Below are 14,928 nucleotides of genomic sequence, written 5' to 3' on the forward strand. Positions count from 1 at the left end.
CTACCCATTGAGGAACCCCTTGTGGCCGAAGGAGAAGGACAATGCTCCACTCAAGTGGAGCCATCACCAACCCAAGACCCACACGCTTCCGAAGAACAAAGTGCATGCCCTCAACCTCGTGAACGAGATCAAGGGCAAGATCAACCTCAAGATGGTGGTGAACCGCCAAGCGATGCCCAAGATCAAGTTCTCCCTTTCGAGCAGGTTCAAGATCAAGAGCAAGCTCAAGATCAAGAACACGCTCAAGACGGCGCTGAAGATGATCAAGTAACCCCTCCTCTTTTCACATCCGAGGAGGAATTAGAGCGTCATGCCGTGAAGGTCGCTTCCAAGCTCACCACCAAAGGTCATCTCATGGAGAACGTGGTTGGAAGTCTAAGAAGGGGGGTAATCACTCGTAGACAATTAGAAAACTATTGTGAACATCACACATTTGTTTCTTGTGCCGAACCCCAAAGGTTTATGAGGCGCTCGAGGATCCGGATTGTCTCAATGCCATGCATGAAGAACTCAACAACTTTGAGCACAACCAAGTGTGGAAACTAGTGCCAAGGCCAATCGGGAATCATAATGTCATTGGAACCAAGTGGATATTCAAGAACAAGCAAGATGCTCATGGGATCATTGTTCGCAACAAGGCTCGTTTGATGGCACAAGGCTACTCCCAAGTCGAGGGTATCGACTACGGTGAAACCTTTGCTCCCGTCGCTCGCCTTGAATCTATTCTTTTGTTGATTGCTTATGCTTCTTAGCATAATTTCAAGTTGCAACAAACGGATGTGAAGAGTGCTTTTCTTAATGGTCCCATTAATGAGTTGGTGTATGTCAAACAACCCCAGGGTTCAAGGATCCTTATTTACCTGATCATGTGTACCAACTCAACAAGGAGCTCTATGGCCTTAAACAAGCCCCACGTGCATGGTATGAGCATCTTACTGAGTTGTTACAAGATCGTGGATTCGAGATCGGGAAAATCAACCCCACTCTTTTTACTAAGAAGGTCGAAGGGGAGTTGTTTGTGTGCCAACTATATGTTGATTATATTATCTTTGGCTCCCCTAACAAAGCTTTCAATGAAGAATTTGCCGCTCTCATCACTACAAGAAATATGTCAACTTGTGACCTTCACTATTGGCCGCTGAAAGGTCAGTGTTTTTCATTTGCGACCTTTTTTGACCAAAAACAAAAGTTCAAAAGCTGGCGGTCGTAAACTAAAATTAACGACCTTCTGTAAAAGGTCGTTGGTTCTTCGACCAAAATTTTGGTCACTAGTAGCCTCCCCAGACCACGTAGGCATCCACCGTGCCAAGCTGATGTGGCACAAGAATCAGCCCGGTCCAATTCGGTTTTCTACATGGGCCTAGCCCATTTATTCAGCCTTTTAATATTTATTTTTTTCTATAAGTTACACGGGCCAAGCCCTTTTCAGCCTTTTATTTATTTCTGGGTCGAGGCCTTTTAACATTGTTTGGGCCATTATATTTTGGAGCTGGTCCCACTTGTCATCTTCTCACACATTGGGCCCACTTGACAGAAAATTCAAAACTGCTTAGATTATTTTCATAAGTGAATCCCACAAGTTAGGTTTCCATTCCACACGTTTTCAAATCACGTACATAATCAATATTTTAAACAGAACAGTACAAATGTAGTTCATCAAATAAAACTAACTAAGTCTACTATAATCTGTATATACTTATTACAACCCAGATATGCCTACTATTACAATATTACAATATTTACATTCTATTACAACCAAATAGAAGAGACGACTCTTTGCTGAGTAGAGCTATATGGTTTCAAACTTCAAATTTTGTAGACCCGGAGCTCCTGAACACAAAGACAAACATCATTAGAGATTAGAGTGTACACATGCTAGGTCTAGCATTGGTTAAAAATAACTAATAATCACATGACGAATCTGAATGCGGCATATAAAAAGAACTAGTTCATTTCATCAGTATAAGATCTAATTGGTTGCCACTCGGTACATAACCTACCAGGGAGGCCTTGATATAAACAGGGGTACGTGTAAATATATGTGTTCACATGCTTGAATACATCGCTAGGAACTGTAAGTACAGAACATGTAACATGGTAGCTACATAAACAGAACGAGATGTGGCATGCTTAAAAGCCCGAGCCCGTGCTATGCCTATATATAATCAGGTGCAGCTTAAATATACGTGGGCACATACTGAAAGGAACAAGATAGCATGATGAACTAAGAACTACTCAAAGGGGAGAACTAAGAACATGCCATTTTAGTTAGAGCTCTATGCAGAATACTTTGGAGGAAAACTGTGCAAACACTCAAGAAGTGCTACTTGTTGTACCAAGAACAGGATGCGGCAGTGGAGCTTCAAGAAAAATATTTAGGGGCCAAAACTAAGAGGAAAACACCAATTGTTCACATTGAAGATTGAACACATATGTCATTCTGGCATATCCTTGAAGGAACAATTCTGATAACAGGAACACAAGAGAGGGCTACTGATTTTGATGAGAACTAAATCAGAGCACTACTAATGCTATTCTGTTATAGTTCAAACGGTACATAAAACTAACCACCAATCCAGTGCAAAAAATTGCATGTACAGATCCAAAAAAAATGTATCATCTATTCAGCTGTGAATGTACAGGTTTGTGTTTTGAGAAAATAGTGTATATACAGATACAACCCAAATAAACTTTAAACAATTTTTTTATTTCCTATGAATTTACAATACTTCTCTATGCTTTTTGCAGAAAACCACTTGGCCTCTTGAGAACAAATGACAGGGTGCAACATAAGATTTATCCATCACGCTGATATTATCAGCCATGGAGTAAGTATCCTACCAGCAGCAGATAGTAAACCTAGGCACACAGAAGCTTGAACTGAAGTAAACATAGAAAATAATCTGACCATACTAAACATGCATGTGGGAAGAATGAAATTTAAATCCCATGGTAACTCTTTGTCTAGCATGTACTCCTCACAAATGTTTCTACGTAATTTTTATAACATTTGTCATACAATGCAAAACTCCATCCTACTTCCAAAGCAACATTCCAGAGTTGAACCTCAGGATGGTTATACACGTTGTGAGGCGATGCCAACACGAAAAGAGCAGAACAACTGAAAGGAAATCAGGCTGCACATAGTACCTGGCGCTGGGGGTGGCACGACGGTGATGGCTCAGCACATGGCGCCGCACACGCTGGGCGCCCCTGATGGGTAGGCCAGCACCCTCTGGCAACGGTGGCAGACGATCTGGCTCTGCATACCTACAATTGAAGCAGATAAGAAAGAATCCAAGAGGGCTTGCAATCAATTAATATAACACAATCAATCCAAGAGGGCATGCAATCGAAGCACACCATGCAAAAACTATCAGCACACATGCAGCAGGAAAAAACAGAATCCAGGAGGGCATGCAATCAATTAATATAACACAATCATATATGTTTATGCTCTTGTTCAGAGTACTACTGATTGACCCCAAAACAAAGCATCACAACAAAGTACTTCGACATGAGATATGATGCATCATGAACATTATGTGGCAAATCAGTACCAGAAAAGAGGACAGGAGACTAAATACTCATGGAACTAGCTGCACAATAGGTAGCTAGTCGGAACCAAACAGGTTCCCAAGCCATTTCTGGAAAATATATTAGCTTATCATACAGGTTCAGACACAAGCAAGGTAACCATCAGAGATAGAGCGAATCACAAATAAACCAATCATGGAAACTAACTAAACGGTTGTATTCATCCTTGTATATATGCCAACTGATCAATCCAGTGGCATCAATAATATGTATCTTTGCCTGCACAAGTAAGTATCTCTGCTTCATTACTGTATTCATTCATATGCAGGTAGCAGCCCCAACTCAACATTAACCTAGCAAAATCTGTTGAATTTTTGCATGTGAGATCTATTGGCTTGTATTGCCATCAGCAGCAGAACAACTCAACTTAACCCAGGCTTGTTTAAGTGACTAATATAAATGTGAAAACTAGGATAATGGAATCATCCACACTGCTGTAAATAAAATGGCAAGCCACCAAAATGACAAACAGGAAGTAAGCTACATGAACTAGCCCTCCTGCCACCCACACGTGCATCCAGTTTCATTGCCTTCTCCTTTAGGCAATGGCAATATTTGGAGGTGCGCCTCGGGTCCTCGAACACCTTCTAGAGGGCCATGTTCTCCTGCAGTAGAGAGAAGATAGAAACAACATCTTCAGAAACAGATCAACAAGCCCAGGTTTGTCATCTGTGTGTGTTGGGAGGAAACCGTGCCAAATCAAACAGAGAGGGGGGAGTGGGGGGCACCTTGATGAACTAATAACTCCATGGAGTGGTCGGAGTAGCGGCGTCCCTTGAAGAAGCATTCACGCAGAGCAGTGGCCGCCCAATCACTCTTCCTCCCTGCTGTGCGTGACCTTGGACACCTCGTTTGCAGATCAGGAGGGCTCCTCTCCCGGTGGCACACAGAGGGGAAGAGGGAATGAAGTGGCGGCAGAACACCAAGGCTCCTCGGCCGGCGCAGCCCTTGGCGCAGATCCGTCACAGTGGCCAGCTCGAGGCTATATCGCGCCTAGCGAATTCCACATGCATCAAAAAGAGACCCAATATTCATTCAATAAAGCATCTACGAGTGGCATGAACGCAAAGTGTAGAAGCAAAAACCAAACCTCCTTGTCCTTGAGGTAATGGCAACACTTGGAGAAGAGGTGGCCGTGACGAGAGCTCCTCTCCCGGCGGCACGCGAGGGCACCAAGTGGCCGCGGAACAGGAGGCTCCTCACCCCGGCGTGGATCTGTCGCTGTGAGCTCAAAGCCCGCCGTGCACGTCCCTGACGACGAGCCGGTGGTGCTGCGCCGCAGTCCTGCTCATGCAGTGGCCAAGGGAAGAGAGCGAGGGAAGGTGAGGGGAAGGGAAGAGGATGGGGGCGGCGCTGGTGGGGGAGAAGGGCATCGAGGTCGTCGGTGGGGATGGGAGGTGTCGAGGGAGATGAGGGGCGGCGGCGGCAGCGGCAGCGTGTGGATCTGGATCGGGGAGAGAAGGTGAGGGGAGGCGGCGGGGAGGGGGAGAGGTGGGTTGGATTGGGGAGAGAAGCGTAGGGTAGGGTAGGATCTGGATCAGTGGGTTGGATGGACGGTGGATGGCTGTATGGATGGACGGATCTCCGCCATGTCATCGATCCATGCCATAGCTAATTCAACCAATCAGAATTAAGGTTGTGTAAAAACAATTTCTTTTGTTTTTCTTATAGTTTTTATCCTCTTATTCAGGGCAAACATTCAACATATTAACCACTTATAGTTTGTTAAAATCAATCAATATTGTGCACATGTGTGTATCTTAGGATTACAAATAATGTTGATTTGGGGGGTTTCATTTTCATTGCAGAAAGAGCCATTTTCTATTTTTCGAGTGCCCAAAATGGGTTTTTTTGTGAATAACCTAATATGTATTTGTTGCAAAATTGTACCGCATAATTTTTAGAAAATACTAATGCATATTTAACGTACAATTGACAAAATTGTTGGTTGTCAAAAGGTTCTATACACCTCTGGTGAAAAAGACAAATTTTCGTCGATTCAGTTGGAAGCGGGTCAAATTTGAACTGGAGCTACCTTATGGTTTGCTCTTTATTTTTTTCCCAAAATCATTTCTAGGTACATAAGTATCTATTTAATCAGAGAAACATCAAAAGTTTTTCAAGGTTCAACCACTAGCTAGGAACGGTCAAGCCCGCCATTTTGACCGCATTTTGAAACGGGCATAGAAAAATCAAAAGAAAATCAAAAAAATTGGAAAACCTTCGCATTGTGTCATTATATGTGACCAAGTTTCTAGGAAAAATAATAAACTTGTAATACGTCAATTATTTTAAAAAGGTGTTCACAGAAATGAGCTATCATGCGTGAAGATTCATGGCATTCAAGCCAATTGATCAATCTTATGGCCACATTCATGGCATAGTTTGTTAAAATGATCTCATATTGTGCACAAGGGTGCATCTTGGAATTCAAAACAATGTTGCCTAAGGGAGTTTTCATTTTCTTTGCACGGAAAAATCATTTTCCATTTTTCGAGTGTCCGAAAAGAGGTTTTTTGTGAAGGGCCTACCATATATTTGTTGCGAAATTGTACCAAATCAATTTTCTAAAATACTAGGACATATTTAATGCACAATTGACCAAATGGTTGGTTGTAAAAAGTTTTGATCCACCTCTCGTGAAAAAGACAAATTTCCGTCGATTCAATTGGAAGCGGGTCAAATTTGAACTGTAGCTACCTCGTAGTTTGCTATTTATTTTTTCCAAAAATCAATTCTAGGTACATAAGTATCTATTTAATTAGAGAAACACCAAAAAAATTCCAAGATTCAACCACTAGCTAGGAACGGTTATTCCCGCCATTTTGACCGCATTTTGAAACGGGCATAAAAAATTCAAAACAAATCAAAAAATTGGAAAACCTTCGCATTCTGTCATCATATGTGACCAAGTTTCCAGAAAAAATAATAAACTTGTAATAAGCCAATTATTTTAAAAAAGTGTTCTCAGAAATGAGCTATCATGCGTGAAGATTCATGGCTTTCAAGCCAAATGATCAATCTTATGGCCACATTCATGGCATAGTTTGTTCAAATGATCTCATATTGTGCAAAAGGGTGCATCTTGGAATTCAAAACAATGTTGCCTAAGGGAGTTTTCATTTTCTTTGGACGAAAAAATCATTTTCCATTTTTCGAGTGCCCAGAAGGAGGGTTTTTTGTGAAGGACCTCCCAAATAATTGTTGCAAAATTGGACCAAATCAATTTTCTAAAATACTAGGACATATTTAATGCACAATTGACAAAGTGGTTGGGTGTAAAAAGTTTTGATCCACCTCTCATGAAAAAGACAGATTTTCGCCGATTCAGTTGGAAGCGGGTCAAATTTGAACTGCAGCTGCCTCATAGTTTGCTATTTATTTTTTTCCAAAAATCATTTCTAGGTACATAAGTATCTATTTAATTAGAGAAACACAAAAAAAATCTCAGATTCAACCACTAGCTAGGAACGGTCATTCCCGCCGTTTTAACCGCATTTTGAAATGGGCATAAAAAATTTAAAAAAAATCAAAAAATTGGGAAACCTTCGCATTGTGTCATTATATGTGGCCAAGTTCCCAGGAAAAATAACAAACTTGTAATACGGAAATTATTTTAAAAAAGTGTTCTCAGAAACGAGGTATCACGTGTGGAGATCAATGGCTTTCAAGCCGAATGATCAATCTTATGGCCACATTCATGGCATAGTTTGTTCAAATGATCTCATATTGTGCACAAGGGTGCATATTGGAATGACAAACAATGTTGCCTAAGGAAGTTTTCATTTTCTTTGGACGAAAAAATCATTTTCCATTTTTCGAGTGCCCAAAAGGAGTTTTTTTTGTAAAGGACCTCCCAAATAATTGTTGCAAAATTGGACCAAATCAATTTTCTAAAAAACTAGGACATATTTAATTCACAAATGGTTGGGTGTAAAAAGTTTTGATCCACCTCTCATGAAAAAGACAAATTTCCACGATCCAGCTGGAAGCGGGTCAAATTTGAACTGCAGCTGCCTCATAGTTTGCTATTTATTTTTTCCAAAAATAATTTATAGTTACATAAGTACCTATTTAATCATAAATACATGGTTTGGTGGCGATACGTCGAGGTTTGGGCGGTGGCCGAGGCCCCCAACTCTAGAGCGCGTAAACTCGCATGTCCGCCGCGTGGTCACCGCGTGACCGTGGCGTTGCCATGTGTTCTGGGCGGCCTAGGTATGTCTAGTGGTTCGAGAACTCGCCAGGTAGGTGCTAGGAAGAAAATTGCAACATAAGATTCTCACGAGGAGACCGATCGATGCTCAAACATGAATTAGCAGCCAAGTGTTTGATTAGCGGTACGGGAAATTTACATGGCTAATGGGCATGAGTTTTGGCTGAGGATGATCAGTTACTAAGAAGACTGTCTTCACAAATTTTCAGCTCAAAAGGATGAGCCTAGGTGGTACTTGCTTTGCAAAGTACCACACTGGACATAAATACGAATGTTGAAGCTGGGCTCAAAATAATGAATGGATTGAGCTGGCATTTGGTGGAGGATGGTTATTTGGGCATAGGAAAGCACTGTAGAAAATGGATACTATTTGGACATGCCAAAGTGGTACTTCCTTCACAAAGTGCTGCTCTGAACAGAATAGGAAAATGAATATTGTTGAACTATGTTTGAACCAGGCAAGGAAGGTTTTTGACATATTTGATGAAGATATGATCCAAACAATTTATGAGAATTTTTTGGGAATTTTTGGAATAACAGAAATATAGGTTGCTTCACAACCTAGGGCAAAAATTGACACATGGACATGACACAAAGGCAAAAATGATGAGATGGCGCCTAGTCATCACAACCCACCACAATTTACAAGGCTATGACCATCTATATTGGTCATTAACAAGTAGAAATAAGGCAGCGGACTAGCGTTGTTTGCTTTATGACCATTTCATGTAAGGAAATTACGACCTTTCTGACCAAAATGGTCGCAATGGTTTAGGGTTTGGAGCCCCCCGAACAGCTTTTGACCAATTGGTCTCAAATGGTCATAGATCTATGACCAATTCTTTCGGGATCACTGACAGAAGGTCACTAGTTGACATATTTCTTGTAGTGCATGACCTCAAAGTTCAAGATGTCTATGATGGGAGAGTTGAAGTTCTTTCTCGGGTTCGAAATCAAGCAAAGAAGAGAAGGAACCTTCATCAAGCAAGCCAAATAAACTCAAGACATGCTCAAGAGATTCAAGCTAAGTGATGTCAACCCGGCCTCCACTCCAATGCCCGTCAAATGCCAACTTAACATTGATCCCAATGGTAAAGCGATGGATCAACAGGTATATCACTCCATGATTTGATCCTTGATTTACCTTTGTGCATCTAGACCGGATATCATGTTGAGTGTGGGAATTTGTGCACGGTTTCAAGCCGCACCTAAGGAAAGCCACTTTGTGGCGGTCAAGCAAATCTTTCGATATTTGGCTCATACCCCAAACTTTGGCTTATGGTACCCAAGAGGATCCGACTTTGATCTTTTGGGCTATACAGACTCAGATTGGGCGGGAGACAAAGTGGATAGGATGTCCACCTCCGGAGGGTGCCAATTTCTTGGTTGCTCTCTACTGAGTTGGTCTTCTAAGAAGCAAAGTTGTGTATCTCTCTCGTCCACCAAAGCGGAGTATGTGGCTGCCGGTAGTTTTTTTTGCGGAAAAACTTCCAATCTATTCATCTTCAATCATGGCAGTACAACGAATACCAGAAATAAAAATTACATCCAGATTCGTAGACCACCTGGTGACGACTACAAGCACCGAAGTGAGCCGAAGGCGCGCCGCCGTCATCGCCCCTCCATCACCAGAGCCGGGCACAACTTGTTGTAGTAGATAGTCGGGAAGTCGTCGTGCTAAGGCCCCATAGGACCAGCACCCTAGAATAGCAACCGCCACCGATGAAAAATAACGTAGATTGGAAGGATCCAAACCGAAGACACATGAATGTAGACAAACAACGGCGAGATCTGAGCAAATCCACCAAAGATAGATCTGCCGGAGACACACCTGCACACGCCCACCAACGATGCTAGACGCACCACCGGAACGGGGGCTAGGCGGGGATACCTTTATTCCATCTTCAGGGAGCCGCCGCCGTCTCGCCTTCCTGAGTAGGACACAAACCCTAACAAGATTGAAAAAAACGACTAAAAACGGAGCCCTCCCGCCGGCCCTTGCCAGGATCCATCGCGCCTCCATGGCCCTAGGGCCACCAGAGACGAGGCGGACCTGCGCCGACGCCGGCGAGAGGCATGAACCCTAGCTTTCTTTCTTGGAGGAGGAGAGGAGGAGGCGGAGCCCTGGCTACTGCACCGAGATGTTTTGTTTGTTTGGCTGCCGGTAGTTGTTGTGCTCAACTTCTATGGATGAGGCAAACTTTGAACGATTACGGTGTCACTTGTGACGAAGTGCCTCTTTGGTGTTACAATGAAAGTGCCATCAAGATCTCTCTCAACCCGGTACAACACTTCAAGACGAAGCATATTGAGATTTGGTATCACTTCATCTGAGATCACATTATGCGAGGGGAGATCAAGCTCAAGTATGTCAACACTCATGATAACCTTGCGGATATACATGTGCTTCAAAGACGAGTTTTGGTCATGGGCCCAAGGATAATTCTTCGCGGTGCCATACCAATTGACTCAAACATAGGTGGATCCGGCCACCGCCCTCTCTTGGGAGAGGTTGTCTTTCGCGTTTTGTCCGTGTTGTTTTTGCCTTAGTCGTGCTCTAGGCCTTAGGTGTTGTGGTCTTCAAGTTTTTTTCTTCTCGTTGGTCTTTTTGATCTCTTGGAGTTCCTCGCACCCTATTACAGTTACGTGCTCTATCCCAAGCCTATCTCCTACCCCTTTGAACCATCTAGTACTATTGCACACATTTGATCGTGGTTTGGGTGATGATGACCGGGCGGTACAACCGGTGTTACAGGCGGTTCTACCGCTGGTACACTCTGTTGTCCTGCCCTAGGAGGACTCCCAGCGGTGCTTGAGTGGTTCCACAGCTCAACCACTAGGGTGCCCGTCTGGCCGGTACTACCGGTTGGTTACAGGCGTTACTACCGCTGCTTTCTTGGCGACAGAAGTACTGATACGTCTCCAACATATCTATAATTTTGATTGTTCCATGCTATTATATTACCCGTTTTGGATGTTTATGGGCTTTACTTTACACTTTTATATCATTTTTGGGACTAACCTACTAACCGGAGGCCCAGCCCATATTGTTGTTTTCTTGCCTATTTCAGTATTTCGAAGAAAAGGAATATCAAACGGAGTCCAAACGGAATGAAACCTTCGGGAGCGTGATTTTTGGAACGAACATGATCCAGGAGACTTGGAGCTGAAGTCAAGGAAGCTTCAAGGAGGCCACGAGGCAGGGGGACGCGCCCACCCCCCTAGGCGCGCCCTCCACCCTCGTGGGCCCCTCATGGCTCCCCTGACCGACTTCTTTCGCCTATATAAGTCCATATACCCTAAAACCTTTAAGGAACAAGATAGATCGGGAGTTCCACCGCCGCAAGCCTCTGTAGCCACCAAAACCTCTCGGGAGCCCATTCCGGCACCCTGCCGGAGGGGGGATCCCTCACCGGTGGCCATCTTCATCATCCTGACGCTCTCCATGACGAGGAGGGAGTAGTTCACCCTCGGGGCTGAGGGTATGTACCAGTAGCTATGTGTTTGATCTCTCTCTTTCTCTCTCCTGTTCTTGATTTGGCACGATCTTGATGTATCACGAGCTTTGCTACTATAGTTGGATCTTATGATGTTTCTCCCCATCTACTCTCTTGTAATGGATTGAGTTTTCCCTTTGAAGTTATCTTATTGGATTGAGTCTTTAAGGATTTGAGAACACTTGATGTATGTCTGTAACACCCACGATGCGGCTATATCTCCCACGTGTCGAAGCACGACTTAGAGGCATAACCGCATTGTGGTTTTGTCACAAGAAGGGTCATCTTCATACAATCCCATGTAATGAACAAGAATGGGATAAAGAGTTGGCTTACAATCGCCACTTCACACAATGAACATATAATTCATACATCATTCCGAGCACAAGCATAGTCCGACTACGGACGAAGCCAAGAGAAAATAAGATAACCCAACTGCTAGATCCCCGATCGTCCCAACTGGGCTCCACTACTGATCAACATGAGACGAAACATAGCAACGACCAAGATCCTTGTTGAGCTCCCATCTGAGCTCGGTTGCATTACCTGCACTGGTGTCATCTGCACCTGCAACTTTTGTGATAGCATCTGGTGAGTCACGAGGATCAGCAATCTCAGAACCCGCGAGATCAAGACTATTTAAGCTTATGGGTAGGAAGTGGTAATGAGGTGGAGTTGCAGCAAGCACTTAGCAAATATGGTGGCTAACATACGCAAATAAGAGCGAGAAGAGAGCAAACGGAACGGTCGTGAAGCTAGCAATGATCAAGAAGTGATCCTGAACTCCTACTTACGTCGAACATAACCCAAAACCGTGTTCACTTCCCGGACTCCGCCGAAAAGAGACCATCACGGCTACACACACGGTTGATGCATTTGAATTAAGTCAAGTGTCAAGTTCTCTACAACCGGACGTTAACAAATTCCCATTTGCCACATAACCGCGGGCACAGCTTTCGAAAGATAATACCCTGCAGAGGTGTCCCAACTTAGCCCATCATAAGCTCTCACGGTCAACGAAGGATATTCCTTCTCCCAGGAAGACCCGATCAGACTCGGAATCCCGGTTTACAAGACATTTCGAAAATGGTAAAACAAGACCAGCAAGACCACCCGTTGTGCCAACAAATCCCGATAGGAGCTGCACATATCTCGTTCTTAGGGCACACCGGATAAGCTAAGCGTACAGGTACCGATGTAATCCAAGTTGCCAAGGAATGGTACAGCACGGTGCTCTAGTTTGGACCAACACTCGGAGGAGCACTGGCCCGGGGGGGGGTAAAATAAAGATGACCCTTGAGTCTGCAGAACCCAAGGAAAAAGGCTTAGGTGGCAAATGTTAAAACCAAGGTTGGGCCTTGCTGGAGGAGTTTTATTCAAAGCAAACTGTCAAGGGGGTCCCATAAATCACCCAACCACGTAAGGAATGCATAATCAAGGAACATAACACCGGTATGACGGAAACTATGGCGGCAAGAGTGGAACAAAACACCAGGCATAAGGCCGAGTCTTCCACCCTTTACCAAGTATATAGATGCATTAATTAAATAAGAGATATTGTGATATCCCAACATAATCTGATCCAACATGGAGCAATCTTCAACTTCACCTGCAACTAACAACACTATAAGAGGGGCTGAGCAAAGCGGTAACATAGCCAAACAACGGTTTGCTAGGAAGGGTGGAAAGGTTGGAGGCTGACATGGCAATTTTGGAGGCTTGAAGAACAAGTGATAGGTAGCACAACATAGTGATAGAACGAAGCAACTAGCAAGCAAAGATAGAAGTGATGTCGAGGGTAATGGTCATCTTGCCTGAAATCCTGCAAGGAAGAAGAACGACTCCATGAAGAAGACAAATGGACGTAGTCGAACGAATCCTAACAACTCCGGAAAGAAACGGAAGCTAACGAGAGAAGCAAACCGGAAAGAAGCATACAACATGGTAAACACACAAGTATAATCATGGCATGATGCACAATCAAGTATGATGCATGTCCGGTTTAATGAGGCATGGCATGGCAAAGTGCACAAACAATACTACAAGTTAAGTGGAGCTCAATATGCAACGAGTTGCATATTGACAAAACACCACATGCATTAATTTAGTTCTCTCTCGTTTATGTACCCAACAATATTAAATATTGTTAAACATGGCAAAAGGTGAAACATGAGCAAACCACCTATTAGGCAAGTTTAAATGAGGCCAGAACAACAAACAACAATTCCGGAAAATCCCCATATGTTATTTAGCAATTTAATGCAAGCACAAATTTAAACATTTTAAATGTTGTTATGATGATGCGGATGACATATACAAGTTGTATGCAATTTTATGAAAATGCTGACATGAGCATGTTATGAAGCATTTGGTCACCTTGGCAGAACAAAAGGGGTGTCACAGCAACGACAACGGAAATGGTGCCACGGCAACATTTCGATGATCCGACAACTCATTGAGCGACCGGTGCAAACAAAGATGTGGATGGGCGAAACATGCAAAAGATGGCGGGGTGATCCCGGATTCCGGGTTCCCACGGGACGGCGGCATGGCAAACGAGGAACATGCAAAGACCTCTCTCGGACACGGTGCAAATCTCGAGCATCTCATACAACACACAAGCATACATTCACGGGCGGTCGTCTCGGGGTTATACCTTCGAAGCGTGCATTTTCGGGGCGGATCGAGTTCGATGCGGTGTAGGGGAAGTCGACGTTCTCGGGACGGTCATAGTGGAAGTAGTTGTTCTCGCGACGGTAGTGGAAGTAGTCGTACACGGCGACGGTAGTGGAAGTAGTGGTACATGGCAACGGTAGTTGTACACGTTACGTAGATGTTCGGGGCCGTCGGTAGAGGTACTTGGTATCTTGAGGAACTTCATGGTTCGACGTGGCACTTGGCGAAACCGCGTAATTGTACATATCTCCGTGATGTAGCCAAACTTGGCAAGCGATGGTCGTCGTGGTACTTGGCGAATCCACGTAGTCAAACATGGGTTGTAGTGGTACTTGACGCTCGTTGTGTAGTTGAACACAAGGTTCCTCGCGGGATCGGTCTTGGCGATCCAGCGGCAGCAGCAAAGCGGGGTACGGGGCAACAATTGGAGGAGCTCCCGGCGACGCATGGAAAACTCTTAGCCATGGCAGTCCTGGCTACATGCACGGACACACGAGCTGGTGCAGGGCAGCGTTGGTCAAGCAGTCGAGCACGAGGCGAAGCAAGGGGTGGAGCAGCTTGGGTGCGGGTGCTGATGGAAGGGGGCGCGACGGTGGCGAGGAGGCCGACGGGGCTCCGGCCTGGTTCTCTTCTCCGGTGAGGGCGGAGCGCGAGAGCGAGGGGAGGTCGAGGGCTGCGCGTGGGTGGAGCAACGGCGACGAGTAGGCCGAGCGGCCCACGCCATGGACAGGGTTGGACTGGCAGCGGAGGGAGGCAGCTAGGCCACGAGCACATAGCTCGGGTCGCAGGCGAGGAGGAGAAGAAGGAGTCCTGGAGGGGCTCGCCGACGCAATGCTTGCTGGAGCCAGCGGGCAGCACGAGCGGCGAAGGGCGAGGCGTGGTAGATGCGGGGCGCCATGGAAGGCAAGCAGGAGGCGCACAGGAGGGGAAGGGGAAGATCGA

The 14,928-nt window shown here is 44.8% G+C and overlaps 1 protein-coding gene across 1 annotated transcript in view; it reads right to left on the minus strand.

Annotated features, from left to right (window-relative positions):
• Window positions 1-1,557: 1,557 nt before the first annotated feature.
• LOC119292865 overlaps window positions 1,558-14,928 on the minus strand; it is a 29,595-nt gene continuing 16,224 nt past the window's right edge. The window contains exons 2-6 of the mRNA XM_037571544.1: window positions 4,688-4,881; window positions 4,326-4,590; window positions 4,107-4,202; window positions 3,151-3,270; window positions 1,558-1,830 (exon numbers count right to left, since the gene is read on the minus strand). Of these exons, the coding sequence (XP_037427441.1) occupies window positions 3,182-3,270; window positions 4,107-4,202; window positions 4,326-4,590; window positions 4,688-4,881 (644 nt within the window). The 3' untranslated portion in view covers window positions 1,558-1,830; window positions 3,151-3,181. The remainder of the gene's footprint in view (window positions 1,831-3,150; window positions 3,271-4,106; window positions 4,203-4,325; window positions 4,591-4,687; window positions 4,882-14,928) is intronic.

Source organism: Triticum dicoccoides, chromosome 4B, assembly GCF_002162155.2.
Source record: "Triticum dicoccoides isolate Atlit2015 ecotype Zavitan chromosome 4B, WEW_v2.0, whole genome shotgun sequence".
Lineage (NCBI taxonomy): Eukaryota > Viridiplantae > Streptophyta > Magnoliopsida > Poales > Poaceae > Triticum > Triticum dicoccoides.